Here is an 18,550-nt window from a genome sequence, read left to right on the forward strand (position 1 = left end):
AAATTTGTAGGTTGTTCTATAATTTTTCTTTTGTAAAAAGTCTGAAATCTGTATTTACAGTGAGGGCATTTTTATTTTTGAAGTAGAACATCATTGTGTTTTAAAAACATAATGTTAATACACTGGAAATCCATTGTAGTAAAATTAGGAAATAGATGAACAAAAACTTATAACCCAAGGTATTGTTACTTAGTAATAATTATTAATTTTTGTTATGTATATGCTCCCAGTCATTTTTTTTAATTTTAAATTTTTATTTTTATTTTTAGAGACAGGGTCTCACTCTGTCACTCAGGCTGGAGTGCAGTGGCATGATCATGGCTCACTGCAGCCTTGAAATCCTGGGCTTAGGTGAGCCCTCTGCCTTAGCCTCCCTAGTAGGTAGGTCTACAGGTGCATGCCACCATGCATTGTTAATTTTTAAATTAAAAAAAATATTTTGTAGAGATAGAGTCTCCCTATGTTGCCTAGGCTGGTCTTGAACTCCTGGCCTCAAGCAGTCCTCCCTCTTTGGCTTCTGAAAGTGCTGAGATTACAGGCAATATGCCCATGCCTGGCCCATTATTATTATTGTTATTGTTATTATTATTAGAGACAGAGTTTTGCTCTGTCCCAGGCTGGAGTGCAGTGGTGCGATCTTGGCTCCTGGGTTCAAACTGTTCTCCTGCCTCAGCTTCCCAAGTAGCTGGGACAACAGGTGTGCACAAGCTAATTTTTGTATTTTTAGTAGAGACGGGGTTTCACCATGTTGGGCAGGCTGGTCTCGAACTCCTGACCTCAGGTGATCCACCTGCCTCTGCCTCCCAGAGTGCTGGGATTACAGTCATAAGCTACTGCACCCAGCCCCATTTTTATTATTTATACATTCCTTCATTATTTCTGTTTCTTTTTTTCTTTTACAAGGATGGAATACTGTGCATCAGCACTGTTCAGTAAGACTTTCTGAGTGGAGTGCTAATTGGGAAGGGGATTTTATAACAGGGTAAGTGTCCTTTAGGAGGTGCCCTTTCAGTGGAGATCTGAAGAGAAGAAGCCAGCTTTGCCAAGTAAAATCATTTCATGAAGAAGCATGAACAGTTTTAAAGACCTCACAGGAAGGAATTTTGAGGAAACAGGAGGGAGGCCGGAGGGCCAGAATATACTGTATAAGGGGAAGACTTAATGAGATGCGAAATTGGAGAGGTAGCCAGAGTCAGATTCACTCGTCACATATTTATTGGACACCAACCATGTGCACAGCACTAAGGATATAGCAGCAAACAAATCCATGCCGTCTTTGAGAAAAAGTACCTGCCTTTATGATCCTTGCGGATAATGCAACAATCTTACTCAAAATGGGAGAGAAAACCATTCCACTGTTGAATCAAGGGAGTGACACAATCTGATTTAGCTTTTAAGATTTACTCTGGTTGTGCTGAGAATAAAGGAGGAAGGAGAGAAGAGTGAGCAAGGGAGTATAGTAAGGAATTTAACTGCTGTGATCTAGGTTAGGGGAATGGGGACTTGAAATGATTGCTGGAGATATACAGAATATCACTAGCATATCAAGAAGCACAGAGAATTATGGGCTGGCAATGTTAGGATATCCAAAAATTTCATTAGTTATTGAATTATTGTCCATCTTTTAAAAAAAACTGGCATTTAATCAATTCTTTTTTTTTTTTTCTGAGACGGAGTCTTGCTCTGTCACCCAGGCTGGAGTGCAGTGGCACAATCTTGGCTCACTGCAACCTCCGCCTCCTGGGTTCAAGTGATTCTCCTGCCTCAGCCTCCCGAGTAGCTGGGATTACAAGCACCTACCACCATGCCTGGCTAATTTTTGTATTTTTAGTAGAGAGGAGGTTTCGCCATGTTGGTCATGCTGGTCTCGGAACTCTTGACCTTGTGATCCCCCCACCTCGGCCTCCCAAAGTGCTGGGATTATAGGTGTGAGCCACCATGTCTGGCACTCATTTAATCAGTTCTAAAGGTCACAGCTTTCCCTGTTTTAACAATGAAATTGAGTTAAGTGTTAACACTGGGTGTCATGTTAACAGTCTCTCTATCAGCAAAGCAGCAGTCCTAGTATATTTATTTGCCTGTGTATTCACAAACATAATCGTGTCCATTCATTTTGTCATCATTTCAGCTGAGGTGTGAGCATTGTTGGTATTTTCCACGTTAACTTTGTTGTTCAGTGTTTCTGCATAAATATTCTGTAAATCAGCATTGAAACAAAATTACTGGGTATGGGAACAGTTATCAAAACAGTTTATGGTGATATGTGATTAAACTCTGGTTAAATAAGTTTAAAAAAACTAACTCTTGCAATCAGTATTAAGTAAAAATTCTAGAGCGGGTGCACTGGGATCACGCCTATAATCCCAGCACTTTGGGAGGCCAAGGCGGGTGGATTGCCTGAGGCCAGGAGTTCAAGACCAGCCTGGGCAATATGGCAAAACCCTGTCTCTACTAAAAATACAAAAATTTTACAGAGTGTGGTGGTGCACACCTGTAGTCCCAGCTCTGTGGGAGGCTGACACATAAGAATCAGCTTCAACCCAGGAGGCGGAGGTTGCAGGGAGCCAGGATTGCACCATTGCACTCCAGCCTGGGCAACGCTCTGCCTCAGAAACAAACCAACCGACAGAAAACCCCTAAATGATAAAGTTTTGTGTCATGATTTATTTGGAGGCATTTCCACTATTTCTTTTCAGCACTTAAACAGTGGTGTGTCTTATAATCAGTGGCATCTTAGATTTGATGAAATAAGATAGTATTAAAATGGCATTTGTAATTCGTTTTACATTTTCTTTATGAACATGATTTTGTAGCTAGGAGGTAAATAATTCTCCCTCCAAAAAGCCGAAAGATAAAAAGATTTCAATTAAGCATTGTATTTTCTGTTTATACTCAAATCACATTTTTGTGTGACTATTTATTCTTAGATTTTGTATTTTGCTGTAGCTCCTTTCATTTGATTGATAGAAGAGTGGGGACATCTATTGGACAAATGCTGAATTACAGGCAAGACTTGGTCAGTGCGGGGGGCTTGACAGGTGATTCTGTTAATACACCAACATTTGAGGCCCCAACTTTGGTTTACAGTTCGCTAGCAGAGGGTACCTGCTATGGTATCCTCTGTGGATATTTTGGGTCTTCAATCCATATGCATACCAAACATTGTCTATAGGCCAACTAAATATATTTCAGTATGTGCTCCTACTTATTTAATGCTGGTAGATGCTATTGTGATTATTAAATACAACTTTGTTTTAAAACATTATTGCAGCCTACTAGTTTTTTGTCTCTATTTTAATCAACATACCGTGTTAGTACAACTGCTATCATGTTAGGTTTGCAAAAATCTTTGAGGTTAAAAGTGCTAATATTTGAATATGTACTAGGCTAGGGAATTCTGAATCTAACTAGCATATCTGAGGACTGCTTGTCTGTATTACTGGCAGTTAGAAGGTATAAGCAGAGGAGACTGGAGAAAAGAAACATATGTTTACATGTATTTATAATAAATATGTACAAAGATAAAATTTTTTATTTACAATAAAAATTATATTTAAGATATATAAATATGTATTATATATTTTTCTATAAAGATATACTTTATATATACACACACACACACACACACACACAGAAAAACTAGAAAACGAATAGGAATTTAAAAAGAAATTTTTTTTTGTTTTGGAGACGGAGTCTGGCTCTGTCGCCCAGGCTGGAGTGCAGTGGTGCGATCTTGGCTCACTGCGACCTCCGCCTCCCGGGTTCAAGCAATTCTTCTGCCTCAGCCTCCTGAGTAGCTGGAACTACAGGTGCCTGCCACCATGCCCGGCTAATTTTTGCATTTTTAGTAGAATTGAGATTTCACCATGTAGGCCAGGCTGGTCTCAAACTCCTGACCTCAAGTGATCCTCCCGGCTTGGTCTCCCAAAGTGCTGGGACAACAGGCATGAGCCACCACACCCATCCAGAAAAGAAAAATAAATTCTTAGTTTTTCATTTGTAGCAATTTTGGAAAATGACAACAATTGCATACCTTATTTATTTAAGTTATTCCTCCTCTCCTTTTTTTTTTTTTTTTTTTTTGCAATGGAATCTCACTCTTACCACCTAGACTGGAGTGCAGTGGTGCGATCTCGGCTCACTACAACGTGCCCCTCCTGGGTTCAAGTGATTCTCCTGCCTCAGCCTCCCAAGAAGTTGGGATTACAGACATGTGACTGCACGCCTGGCTAATTTTGTATTTTTAGTAGAAATGGGGTTTCACTGTGTGGCCAGGCTGGTCTTGAACTCCTGATTGCAAGTGATCTGCTGGTCTTGGCTTCCCAAATGCTAGGCCACCGTGCCTGGCCCTTCCTCTCCTTTTTAAATTACATCATTTGTCCTTCATTTCCATTTTGACAAGGTGACATTTTCTCAGCACAGTGCTATTTACCAGAGATGGTAATGGGTTCAGGTACAATGGTGCGTGACACTGGGCAAGTTAAGATACGAAAAAGTGATGACAGTTCTTTCCATTTACCCTGCCTGCCTTTTTATTTCTGTCTCCACTGTGTTGTGAGTATGATAAATTCAGAACTTGTGTGGAGGATTGAATCTGTGAAGGTACTTCACGAACAACGTGGAGCTTCTACCCTTGAACCAGGGGTGCTGAGGGCTAAGATTTGAAACTTGAAAAAAAATTTTCAGACATAAGTTTTACTTTTTAGTCACATATACTACTTTCTCTCAGGTGTGCAAGTAAAAGTTGACTTACTTTTACAAAGAAACAACTAGGGAAAAGGAGAATTAGTACATTTTGTTTCTCAGGTGTGATGGCTCATGCCTGTAATCCCAGGACTTTGGGAGGTTGAGGCAGGCAGATCACTTGAGGTCAGGAGTTCAAGATCAGCCTGGCCAACATGCTGAAACACCGTCTTTACTAAAAATACAAAAATTAGCCAGGCGTAGTGGTGCATGCCTGTGGTCCTAGCTACTCGGGAGGCTGAGGCAGGAGAATCGCTTGAACCTGGGAGGCGGAGGTTGCAGTGAGCCGAGATCATGCCACTGCACCAAAAAATAAAAAACCAAAATGTGTTTCTAACTTGTTTATTTTCTAACTATAAATTAGTCATTATTCTTTAGTTAATTAATGAGAGAAAACATATTTCCTATTGTCTACCACAGTTGAAAGTATATTATAGCAACATTAAATGGACTAAGACAAAAAAAGACAGAGTATAACAAGATTCAGATAATTCTACCTCTAATTTTTTCGAATGAAAATGTTCAGCCCAAAAGGAGTGAAATAAAGTGACCAAATAGCGTATTCTACTTCTTACACTCCTTTGAATAGTACTTCTATTTCCAGTCTTCTCTCTTTATTGACAGTGCAGAAGGCATGGGCTTGATGTGCTTGGTGGGAAGGGGGAGCTTATCAGCTCACTGACTGGAAGATGTGTTCATAGTGACCTGGAAGGTGCAGCCTTCCGAATGGGATTTTGTTTTGAGCAATGAGTTTTAAAATGTCTTTGTAGAAAAGCTTTATGCCTAATGAATGGTTTAAAATACACCCCAAGTCTTTATTGTATGCAGGGAAGGATTTTTTTTTTTTTTGAGACAGGGTCTGACTTTGTCACCTAGAGTGCAGTGGCGTGATCTTGGCTCACTGTAGCCTCCGCCTCCCAGGCTCAAGCAGTCCTGCCTCAGCCCCCGCAAGTAGCTGGGACTGCACATGAGCACCACCACACCCAGCTAAATTTACGTATGTTTCGTAGAGACGGGGTTTCACCATGTTGCCCAGGCTGGTCTCGAACTCCTGAGCTCGAGTGATCTGCCTGCCTTGGCTTCCCAGAGTGTTTGGATGACAGGCAGGAGCCACACACCCAGTCAGGGCTTCTTGTTCTGTGTTGCGTGTGTGCTTGCTGGGGTGTAAAAACGAAATGACAACAGTTTCACCTTAAAGTGAATCGGTTTGGAGTTACCCATTTGGAATTAGGTAATGCTAACAAGGAGAAATCAGATGAAATAAGTTGAAAATGGAAATTGTGTGTTATTTTTTAAAAATGCAGTTTTAATATTTTCAAGTAGATATAGAAATACCAAATACAAATGTTGTGAAGTTATAAAATTTTGTTAATAGATGAAGATTGTTTACAGTTAGCAGAGTTCATTTTATTTTTACTCAGTTTAAAGTTTGACACTCATTGATTGAACAAATACTATTAAATGTCTACTGTGTGCCCAATCGATCACCTTGTAGTGTGCAGAACAGATTCAACGTGGACAAACTGAAAAACTGGGAGGAGGCCGATGAGTTTGTCGTTTTAAGGCAGGCCAGAGATTATTATGGCTTAAACTAATTAATGTGTTAGGTGTTGGGATGGAAGAACACAAATAATTTTAAGAGATTTTAAAAACTATTTTTGGATACAATATAGAATACATGTAGAAAATAGAAGAAAACAGGCGTATCGATAAGTGTAAATTATAAAGTAAGCACCCTCATAACCACCACCTAGCAACAGAACTTCCACATCCACCCAAAAGTCCCGTAGGTGAAACAGCCCGGTCAGAACTCTCCGTCTCCTCTAAAAGTGACCGGTATTCTGGATTTTGTAGTTATCATGCCTTTGCTTTTTACTGTATTTATCACATCTACTCCTTAATATTATGGTATTGTTATATTGTGTTATATGTTAAATTAATATTCCCAGGTATCATCCCTAAGAATTACGGCTTTGTCTGTGTTTCAAAAAGATGCTTCAAATCTGTTAACTACAGAGTTGCCCTTAATTCCTCCTTTTTTCTGTCATGCAGTTCGAGCATTTCTTGGCTTATTAGCTGGAATGACAATTCCGTCATCTCTGTACCATCCGTGTTGATTTCAGTGCAGTGACTTGATTCTGTCATCTCTGTACCATCCGTGTTGGTTTCAGGGGAGTGACTTGCTTCCGTCATCTCTGTAACATCCGTGTTGGTTTCAGGGGAGTGACTTGATTCCGTCATCTCTGTAACATCCGTGTTGATTTCAGGGGAGTGACTTGATTCCGTCATCTCTGTACCATCCGTGTTGGTTTCAGGGGAGTGACTTGCTTCCGTCATTTCTGTAACATCCGTGTTGGTTTCAGGGGAGTGACTTGCTTCCGTCATCTCTGTAACATCCGTGTTTGTTTCAGTGGAGTGACTTGATTCCGTCATCTTGTAACATCCGTGTTTGTTTCAGTGGAGTGACTCGATTCCGTCATCTTTGTACCATCCGTGTTGGTTTCAGGGGAGTGACTCGATTCCGTCATCTTGTAACATCCGTGTTGGTTTCAGGGGAGTGACTTGCTTCCGTCATCTCTGTAACATCCGTGTTGGTTTCAGGGGAGTGACTGGATTCCGTCATCTCTGTACCATCCGTGTTGATTTCAGGGGAGTGACTGGATTCCGTCATCTTTGTACCATCCGTGTTGGTTTCAGGGGAGTGACTCGATTCCGTCATCTTGTAACATCCGTGTTGGTTTCAGGGGAGTGACTTGCTTCCGTCATCTCTGTAACATCCGTGTTGGTTTCAGGGGAGTGACTGGATTCCATCATCTCTGTACCATCCGTGTTGGTTTCAGGGGAGTGACTGGATTCCGTCATCTCTGTACCATCCGTGTTGGTTTCAGGGGAGTGACTCGATTCCGTCATCTCTGTACCATCCGTGTTGGTTTCAGGGGAGTGACTTGCTTCCGTCATCTCTGTACCATCCGTGTTGGTTTCAGGGGAGTGACTGGATTCCGTCATCTCTGTACCATCCGTGTTGGTTTCAGGGGAGTGACTGGATTCCGTCATCTCTGTACCATCCGTGTTGATTTCAGGGGAGTGACTCGATTCCGTCGTCTCTGTAACATCCGTGTTGGTTTCAGGGGAGTGACTGGATTCCGTCGTCTCTGTAACATCCGTGTTGGTTTCAGGGGAGTGACTGGATTCCGTCATCTCTGTACCATCCGTGTTGGTTTCAGGGGAGTGACTCGATTCCGTCGTCTCTGTAACATCCGTGTTGGTTTCAGGGGAGTGACTGGATTCCGTCATCTCTGTAACATCCGTGTTGGTTTCAGGGGAGTGACTGGACTCCGTCATCTCTGTAACATCCGTGTTGATTTCCGGGGAGTGACTGGATTCCTGGTTATAGGCCCTTTTGCCTGCTTTGTGTGTATAGAATGTGTTGTATGATGGACATTATGGACACAAGGCGAATGAGTATCTGGATTTTGGTATCTTCCTTAATGAAGGGTTGTTTTGTCTAGCAAGAGTTAATTTACTTGGGGATTAACTTGATCCTTTCAAGACTTGCTTTTAAACTCTGTTAGGGCTGGTTTAGAATAGCCTTTTCTCTAGGCTACATTAGCACTACTCCTAAGGCTTGACCTTTTAGTGTCTCTACTAAATGCCTCTGCTGTTCTTCCCACTATTTGGAACTTGAATTTTTCCCAGCCCTATGAGAGTTCAGGCAGTTGCTCAACTCATGGCTCTCTGATAGTTGCTCTTTCCCCAGTAGCTCTTGATTTTACCTTGTGGAGGCTTGCCCTGTACATGCACGCCTTAGTGTTTGGCCAAAGACTCAAGGGGACCTTTGTCAGGTGGGACACTGCAGCTTTTCTGGTGAGCATCCTTCTCTGTTTTGTTTTTAATTTTTTTTTTTTGAAACAGAGTCTCACTCTGTTGCCCGGGCTGGAGTGCAGTGTCAGGATCTCGGCTCACTGCAGCCTCTGCCCCGCAGGTTCAAGCAATTATCCCTCCTCAGCCTCCCGAGTAGCCGGGATTGCAGGTGCCCACCACTGTGCTCAGCTCACTTTTGTATTTTTGGTAGAGACAGGGTTTTGCCTGTTTGCCAGGCTGGTCTTGAACTCCTGACCTCAAGTGATCTGCCCACCTTGGCCTCCCAAAGTGCTAGGATTACAGGCATGAGCCATGGTGCCCAGACCTCTGGTGTTTTGCTCTGCAGATTTTCACAGATTAATGGGAACCTTACTCATTCAACTGTCTTGGGAGCTTTGCAAGACTACTGTTCTTCGTTTGAGCTTCCCCTCCCTACGTCACATACTAGACATATCTGGGCCATCACCTTGTTCATTTTCTCTCAAGGATCATAGTCCTGTACTGCTTGTTATCCAGGGTCTGAAAACAGTTATTTCATGCATCTTGTTTAATTTTATAATAGTTTACGACAGGAGGGCCAGTCTCACATGATGGTCAAAGTGAGAAGTATAATTTATTGAAAGATTTAAAACAGATTACTGCCATGATTTGTGGATGTATTATCAAGATCACCCTGGTGCTCTCTTGAAAATAGACAAAGGAGGTGGAAAAAAGCTAACTAGAGGCTGTTGCAAGCTAGACTGGAAATGGGGTGAAATGGTTAGACTCAAGAAATACTTTCGCACTAGAACAATTAGGACCTGCTGTTGACTTGGTTGTGGGACGTGAAGATCAGGAGGAGTAAAAGGAGAGCTCTGGTGTTTGGCTTGGGCCACTGGAATGGCAGTGCCATTTAATGAGACAGAGAAGACCTGTCTCTCATAGAGTCACCAGATGATGGGTGAGATTGAAGAGGAAATCAGGAATTTTTTTCGGATAAAATAAGTGTGAGTTGCCTATTAGACATCTAACTAGAGATGCCAAGTGGGCAGTTGGATGTATGAGTCCTGAAATCAGAGCAGAGGGCAGGCCTAGAAATTCATCAGCATTTCCATTGTGTTTTAAACCATGTTGTAGATTAGAGAGTTTAGATGGAAAAGAGAAAAAGGTTAGAACTGATCACCTGGTCACTGGTCTAATTTAGACCTGGAGGTCTAATTTAGAAGGATGAACCTGTGAAGGAAACAGAGAAAGTGTAATTGGAGAGAAAGAACTAAAAACAGGAGAGTGTGATGTCATAATAGTCTTTCAAGAGAAGAGTGTCTAGGAGCGGTTGGGCCGTTGCTTTGAGTGCTTCTGAGAGTTCCAGGAAGATGAGGACAGAAATGTGTTCATTCGAGTTGGTAACGTAGAATTTGTTGGTGGTCTTGATGAGTTGTTTCAATGGAGGGGTAGAGAAAGAAGCCAGATTAGGCTGCTTTTATGAGGTAAAAGGGATCTTGTATGTCTGAAATATTTTAAAATTAATTAAAATAAAAAGTGAATGGGAGAGGGAGAGGAGGAGGAAGAGACAGCAGGTGTGGACCAGCGGGCTTCGGTGTGGACCGGCGGGCTTCGGTGTGGACCGGCGGGCTTCGGTGTGGACCAGCGGTCTTCAGGGTGGACCGGCGGTCTTCGGTGTGGACCAGCGGTCTTCAGGATGGACCAGCGGCCTTCAGGGTGGACCAGCGGGCTTCAGGGTGGACCAGCGGTCTTCGGTGTGGACCGGCGGTCTTCAGGGTGGACCAGCGGTCTTCGGTGTGGACCAGCGGGCTTCGGTGTGGACCAGCGGTCTTCGGTGTGGACCAGCGGTCTTCAGGGTGGGTGTTTGAACACCTTGGAGTTCACAAAGGCTTTCCAGTGGTGTGTGGGCAGTGGTGTGTGGGCAGTGTGCAGGGCAATTTCAGATTCTTAACTCCCGCGTGTCATTCTCTGCATTTTGGTTCGCCGAAAACATACCTGTGAGATCATCTTCCCCTCCCTTTTTATGGTTGTACTTTGCCCACTCTAACTCCTGTTCATCCTCCAGCTCTCAGGTGTTCCTTAGGACACTTTACAAGATCCCAAGACTACATCAGGATCTCCTGATTACGCTTTTATAGTATTGTGGATATTTTCATTATAACACTTTTTACATATTATACAGTTACTTAAAAATTATTGTCTTCATTTGACAAATATTTGAGTACTATCATTGCACTACGTATTGTTCTGGGTGCTCATATATATCAGAGAATAAAAAAGAAAAATCCCTGGGATAGGAGAGACAAACAGTAAATATAAAAAAGGAATATGCTAATAAACAGTTACAAATACCAAGAAAAAAGTAGATCTTGGTTAGGGAGATTGGGAGTATATATTAGAGTCAAATCGTAATTTAAAATGGAGTAATAAGAATGAGCCTGCTTGAGACTTTGACTTTTTTTTTTTTTTTAGACAGTCTTGCTCTGTCACCAAGGCTGGACTGCAGTGGCACCATCTCGGCTCATTGCAACCTCCACCTCCTGGGTTCAAGCCATTCTCCTGCCTCAGCCTCCCCAGTAGCTGGGATTACAGGTGTGCACCACCAGGCCCAGCTAATTTTTTTTGTATTTTTAGTAGAGATAAGGTTTTACCGTGTTGGCCAGGCTGGTCTCGAACTCCTGACCTCATGATCCACCCGCCTCAGCCTCCCAAAGTGCTGGGATTACAGGCGTGCACCATTGTGCCCAGCCGAGACTTTGACTTTTGAACAGACTTCAACAGTTAAGGGAAGGAGAGAGCCTGTGAAAGGGAGCAATGAGTGCAAAGGCCTTAAGTCAAGAGGGTGACTGACATGTTGAGGAAAAGCAAAGAGGTGAGTCTGGCTGGAGCCAAATGGATGAGAGAGAGGAATATAAGAGATGAGGCCAGAGAGGTAACAGGGCCGGATCACGTAGAGCCTTCTAGGTCAGCATAAGGACTGTGACTTTTACTGTGAGTAAAACGAGAAGCTTTTGATAATTGCAAGCATGTTTTGACTTCTGTTTTAAAAAGATCACTCTGGATGCTCTATTTTGAATGGTGAGATAGATTTGGGAGACTGTTGGTGTAATCCAGGCGAAAGATAATGGTGGCAGTGTGATGGTGGAGGTGGTAATTTTCAGGATATATTTTGAAAATGGGAAGAGCAGGATTTCCTGATGAGTTGGATATAGGCGTAAGAAAAAAAGAGACTCCTATGGTTTTGGCTTGAACAACTGGCTGGATGCATACCATGAATCAAGGCACAATGAGTGAAGCAAGTTGAGAGGGGAAGGCCAGGAGGTCACTTGTCGATGTTAACAGTGGGGCAGATAGTCGATATGCCAGTACAGCAAAGGTACATACAAGTGTGGATTTCAGTAGGAAGTAAACACTTGGGAGTTTTCAGTATGTGCATGATACTGAACGGTGAATACCAAGGGAATGAGTGTAGGTGGAGAAGAGAAGACTATAAAGAACGGGCGCTTGGGACACTCCTGAGGAGTTGGGAAGAAAAAGAACCAGTAAGATAGGAGGAAAGCTTAGAGTGCCCTATCTTGAAAGCCAAGGGAAGAGAGTAGAATAAGGAAGAGGCACTGAGCGGTTGTGTAAAACGCTGCTAATAGATCAGGCACAGTGACTAAGGATACATCGTGGGTGCTGGCAATGTGGAGGTCGTCAGTGACCCTGATGAATTATGCCGATGATTATTTGATTAAACTCTATTTTTCCTATTAAAGGTTCCACGATAAAAGAGACCAAATATGTTATTTCTCATTATTATATCTCCAAAGCATTGTTCCTGGAGTACACCAATGGGATAAATACATAGGTCCCAGAGCCTCTGGGAGGACTAGGACCGGGCTCAGAAGTTATGTAGACAAGAATAATGCCTCGAATCAATCCTACTCCTCTGTTGGTTTAGTGATGACAGTGCTGCGTGGCACAGGCATGTTAGTGTGTTACGCTGTCATCACTAACACTGCTCACCACCGCTGGAGCCCCCGCTGTTGGTGTGTCCGGAAGCCTGAGGGGGCTGCTGCCTCTGCCACCCATTGCTGGAATTGTCTGTAAATATTCACGTCCCGGCTTCTTCATGTCACAAGAGTCTGTTTTAAAGTACATGATGAATGAGTCTGATTGAGGTGATTAGGTCACGTAGCTGGGCTTTAATTACAAGAAAGGCTGGGCAGCAAGTATGTGGCATTTTCAGTTTCTGTTGTGGGAGGTAGACTTTGCCTTAAAATGTGGAGTTCCCACACAGACTAAGGAGGTCAGCTATCACACGGCAGGGAAGAGTGATGGATGCCTGCCACAGTGCAAGATAAATAGATGAAATAGATTTTGTGGGGTATATGTGAAAAGGTAATAGTTGAAACCACAGGATTAGGGAAGGGCTCTTTTGGATGGTTATTTGTGTGGGTTGTTCACAAACAAGAGCTTCCCCTAAAATTCAGCCTGTGCTTCGTGGTGATGTCGCATCTACCCAAGAAGGTTCCTTTTTTTAAAATTCACATAAAGTTGCTCTGTGGATTAGCGAAGGCTTTGGATTCAGGCTATAGAATCCAGATGTTCCGAGGACAGGAATTTAGAAAATGTCTGCAGGTAGGAAAGGAAAAGAGTGGAGAATAAGAATTTAGAGCTAGGATAATTCTTTAATGGAAGCCACTTGAAAACTTTAAAGACAGACGTTCCTTCTTTAACTCTGTGGTTAATTTTTTTTTTTTTTTTTTCCGGTACCAGCTAGAGTTTGCAAAGAAGGTGAACTGACAATAGCTATTAGGTTTAGAAACAAGGTGGTTTTTTATTTGCTATTTTAGAGCATGTGGTTCAGTAGAGAGGTGAGGATAGAAACTGGCTGATCATTCATTCATTTATCATTCATTCCTTCATCTAACAGAAGAGGAACAGATAGGAGAAGTAATTTTTAATGACTGCTTACATATCAGACAGTGCCTGAGGAATATAGAAGACGGTTTCTATCCTTAAAGAGTTCCCAGTATGGTATGTTAGAGAAGAAAAATTATTGCTAACACAATGTGGTAAGTGCTGACGAGCTATGTAAGCTGTGTAGCGTGCTGTATGAGAAACAGGAGGTGTACCAAATTCAGCACAGGAATAGGAAGGGATTGAAATATTTCCTTTCTAGCTAATTCTTGAATGTTTGGTAGCCATTTCATTCATTCAGTATTCATGCCCTAAATGTCTGTTAAGCACTTACCAGAGTGGCAGCTGCTGTTGTAAGTGCTTTGGATCCACCAGCCAATGAATGAAACAAAGATCTTAGCCTTTGTGGAGCGTACATTCTCGTAGAGAATAGTAAGTAAATATAATCAATAAGTCATAAAATATGTTAGAGGGCAAGTGCTGTATGTAGGAAAAAGCAGAGCAAGTAAAGGGGAAAGGACACGTGCGTTCTTTTTTGGCTGTGTTACATTTTAAAGTAAGGTGTAGATTATACTGAAAACACTGAACATTCATTTTGTTTTCAAGCCTACACAAAAGCAGTAAGAACTGTATAATGAATCTCCCTATACTAATCACTCAGATACACCAGTTTCGAAAATTTGGCCACACTTCCTTCCTGTATCCTTTTTTCTTTTTCCTCCTTTCTTTACCAAAGATTTTAAAGCCAATCCCTTGCATGGTGTCGTTTTCCTCTGCAGACTTTAATATGCATATCTAAAATATATGGACATTTTCTTGCATAACGAGAGAACAACTAAGCCTAATACTAATACAAAAAAGGCATTTGAGCCAAGACTGGAAGGAAGTGAAGTCTTCCCCTAGCAGCTTGTGCAAAGGCCTTAAGGATCAGGAGCATGCTTAGCATATTTGAGGAGTAGCAGGGAGTCCCGGGGGCTAAAGCGTATGGTGACCCAGGGAAGGACGAGAAGAGATGAGGCTTTGCAGGCTACTGAGAGGACTTTGGCTCTACTTTGAGCTGAATGGGGAGCTATGGCAGGGTTATCAGCAGAGGACTGACAAGGACAACTTTATGTTCGAAAGGGTCACTTTAAGTGTTCCATTAAGAATACACTGTAGAAGATAAGGGGCGCTCAGTTAGAAGGCTGTCATGGATTAAAAGGTGTATTTTTGTTTAGTGGTTCATTCCAGGTGTTGGCAGTGGAGACGGCAAGAAGGCTTGGATTTTGGGTATGTTTTAAAGCTAGAGCTAACTGGATTTCCTGACTGCGGCTTGAGAGCGAGAGGAAGGCATTACGAAGACTCATAGGCTTTTGGCCTGAGTAACAGGAAGGACGGAGCAGGTTTGGGGGCACCATCAGGAGTGGAGATGACGTCTTGCCATGTTGCCCAGGCTGGTCTTGAACTGCTGGCCCAAAGGGACCCTCCTGCCTTGACCTCCAAAATGCTGGGATTACAAGTGTGAGCCATCACACTTGGCCAGGAGTTGAGTTTTGAGCACGTAGAGTTTGAAATGTTTATTGGACGTGAAAGTGGGATAACTAGGCGGATAGTGAAAGCTGGAAGTAGGGAGAGAGGTAGCATAAAGTGTTCATCTCTGGATTCCCTGGATTCCCAAGAGCCTGTCCACAGGGTACTGGGAAGTACTGACTGATTTATTTAGAGACATTCGCAGAGTCTGACAAGAAAATCACTGAGGTGGTTCGGTAACCTGAAAGACTCTGATATATCCCTTCCTTCCTTTTCTATCCTGAACTCAGTAAAATTTGGGTTTTTTTAAAAAAAAACAGCAACACTCTGTTTTTCTGACATTTTCTGAACCTGACCTACTTAGGAAACTTGTTCCACAGTGTCGTCTTTTTCTTCCTAACTGTAGCACCACTCGAGAGAGATCGTCACCGCAGGTAACCAGGTGGTGGTTATTCTGGGGGTGGATGCCGTGGAAAGGACGTTGTCAACACAGATTGTTTCCATAGCTGCAGTCAGCAGTGCAGACTGATTGTGATGGTGTCTATTATTTCTCCTTTTAAAAGGGAGCATTTCTCATCCCCTTTTTGGATCGTTTGGAATTCCGATTACATGTCTCGGGGCAGTGTGGAAGACTGACTGACACACCACCTGAGGATGTGAAGCAGTAGTTTGAACTGTTGTGGTAGCTGGCGTCTGTGTGACTGATTTTAAGTAACTGGGTGTTCAGAGGTAGGGATCCTCCTATGCCTGCACGGGTGAGTGAGCCGGAATGCAGTCTGTGGAGTCCCTGGTTCACGGGGAAGCGTTGGTAACACGGAAGGGGTCCGTGTCTCATGAGGCTGTAGTGATCGTTTGCATACATCGGCTCTCGCTCCTCTGAAAAAAATGAGAGCGAACAGGAGAACACTGAATCTCTTCTTGCCTTTTTTCCACAGGAGATGCATCGCAGGTTTGAGAACGCTCCTGATTCTGCCAAAACAAAAGCTCTGCAAACGGTTATTGAGATGAAGGTAAGTGAGAATCTAGTAAAGAATCTTATGAATCACCTTATAATTTTTTTTTTTTTGAGACGGAGTCTCGCTCTGTCACCCAGGCTGGAGTACAGTGGCCGGATCTCAGCTCACTGCAAGCTCTGTCTCCCAGGTTTATGCCATTCTCCTGCCTCAGCCTCCCGAGTAGCTGGGACTACAGGCGCCCACCACCTCGCCCGGCTAGTTTTTTTGTATTTTTTAGTAGAGACGGGGTTTCACCGTGTTAGCCAGGATGGTCTCGATCTCCTGACCTCGTGATCCGCCCATCTCGGCCTCCCAAAGTGCTGGGATTACAGGCTTGAGCCACCGCACCCGGCCTCACCTTATACTTTTAAGTGATCAAAAACTTCCATGTGTGAGTGTTAGGAAATGGCATGTAATAGTATTTTACTTATTTGGAGATTAAGAGTGAGAATCAATGTCAATGATATCCTAAAAGAATTTCAAATTTTTTTCCTTTTACTTGTAGACCGTAATTCAAATTGGACCAAAAAGAGTTGAACAGAATTTCTTTAAATCAGCTATTCGCAAATGTCTTGGTCTTAGGACACCTTTATTCTCTTAAAGTGACAGACTCACTTCCTTCATTTTAAAAGAAGATGTCTACCGAATACCAAAGCTGGGTAACCATAGCTTGTCAGTTGTTCTTTCAGGTAAAAACGGTGTTCCGTGAAGAAAATACTGAATTCAGCTTACAACTCAAAGCAACACACAAGTACTGTGCTTAGGGACAACCATCGTATTTCAGCGCGCAGCTTCATTCCGTTTTCTCACACACAATATATTAAAAGTATATGTACTCCAGAGTTGAGATTTATTTTTTTTTATTTTCTATTTTCTTTTTTTTTTTTTTTTGAGACGGAATCTTACTCTGTCACCCAGCCTGGAGTACAGCGGCGCGATCTTGGCTTTCTGCAAGCTCCGCCTCCGGGGTTCATGCTATTCTCTTGCCTCAGCCTCCCAAGTAGCTGGGAATAAGGTGGCCGCCACTGTGCCTGGCTAATTTTTTGTATTTTTAGTAGAGACAGGGTTTCACCGTGTTAGCCAGGATGGTCTCGATCTCCTGACCTTGTGATCTGCCTGCCTTGGCCTCCCAAAGTGCTGGGATTACAGGCGTGAGCCAGTGCGCCCGGCCGAGATTTATTAAAAGTAATACTTTTTACTGCTTCTTCAAGGACAGTCTTAGGTGAAGTGGTCTTTTAAAAATTTTATTTCTTATTTTTCATTTTTTTCCTACAAGTACTTGACGTGACAAATATTAATGTAATGACTACAAGTATGGTTTGATGCATTGCCTTGATTTGTGCTAAGGCACCAGCAATTTTACCCATCATTGCTTTATATCTTTAGCGCAGACAGTGGAAAGGTCAAGTGACATCATGGTATTATTATGAAAATAGTTTTGATCGTGCATACTTTGTGAAAGGGTCGAGGGTACCCTGAGGGCCCCATAGACCATCCTTTGAAAACCTCTGCCTTAAGTTAATGAATATTTAGAAATCTTTAGGCTGTTCAGTGTAGTAATTAAGAGCTTGCTTTCTAAGTTAAACTCCCCGGATTCAAAATCTCGCTTCACTTAACCAACTGTAAGATACAGAGCAAATCACCTATGCCTCAGTTTCTTTATCAACAAATGGTGATAGTAATGGTACTCATCCAGTGGGTCATTTTGAGGTTTAGTTAAAACATGTAAAAACACTTTGAACGGGACCTAGCGCATAGTAAACATTCAATCTATACTAGCTGCTGCTGCTGTTATTTTTGTTAACAATCTTCTTTCTCATAAAAGCTTGTGTAGTTAGGGGCCTCCCCCCACAACTACTTCTTCATATCCTCCGGAAAGCTCAATACTGTATTTTGCATTGTGGGCCTTCATTTAATATTTGTTGATATGACAAGAATATTTAGTTAATGGTATATAAATAATTTTATGTAAATAGGTAGTTATGGGAACTGTTATCTTAATTTGGATGATTTCCTCTTAAAACTTTATATTGTATACATCTTTATTCTTGGTAGGGAAAGGATTTACCAAATTCCAAATTAGTGGGTTCTGGGTTCTTTGTAGTTAATTAGTAGTCTTGAGTATCATCTTGTAAAGGGTCTTTAGAATGGTTCAGTTGCATGGTTTACCTTTTTCACATTCACCACAAGTTTATCTGTCATGTTATTTCCTGATCCTTGTTAACACCTAAGAATAAAACACACGAATGTACCTGTGTTCACAAAATTATTTGTTTAACCACCTTTTGACAGAATGAGGATGAGTAGTAGTAGTACTTGGTGGCACTGGATGCATTTTAAGTTGTGGGAACCTTCAGCCGTTCTGCTAAGAAGGAGAAAGATTCTGGTGGCCCAGTGGGGTCAAGAGGATGCGATGCTGAAATCACAACAGAAATCGCTGTGTTGCTGAGAACGTGGAATGCGCCTAAGAGAATTATGAAAATCTAGAATAGTCTTTAGGGAAAGTAGGGAGGAAAGATGACTGAAGTAAAAGAGCCCCGTCATCTTCAAGGTGA

General features: G+C 42.4%; 1 protein-coding gene across 15 annotated transcripts in view; it reads left to right on the forward strand.

Moving 5' to 3' along the window:
* ERC1 (ELKS/RAB6-interacting/CAST family member 1) overlaps nucleotides 1-18,550 on the forward strand; it is a 534,923-nt gene that overhangs the window by 94,813 nt on the left and 421,560 nt on the right. For all 15 annotated transcript variants that reach the window (XM_050747035.1, XM_050747039.1, XM_050747032.1 and 12 more), the window contains one exon: nucleotides 15,936-16,010. In XM_050747035.1, the coding sequence (XP_050602992.1) occupies nucleotides 15,936-16,010 (75 nt within the window). The remainder of the gene's footprint in view (nucleotides 1-15,935; nucleotides 16,011-18,550) is intronic.

The sequence above is a fragment of the Macaca thibetana genome, chromosome 11 (assembly GCF_024542745.1).
Source record: "Macaca thibetana thibetana isolate TM-01 chromosome 11, ASM2454274v1, whole genome shotgun sequence".
Classification (NCBI taxonomy): Eukaryota; Metazoa; Chordata; class Mammalia; order Primates; family Cercopithecidae; genus Macaca; species Macaca thibetana.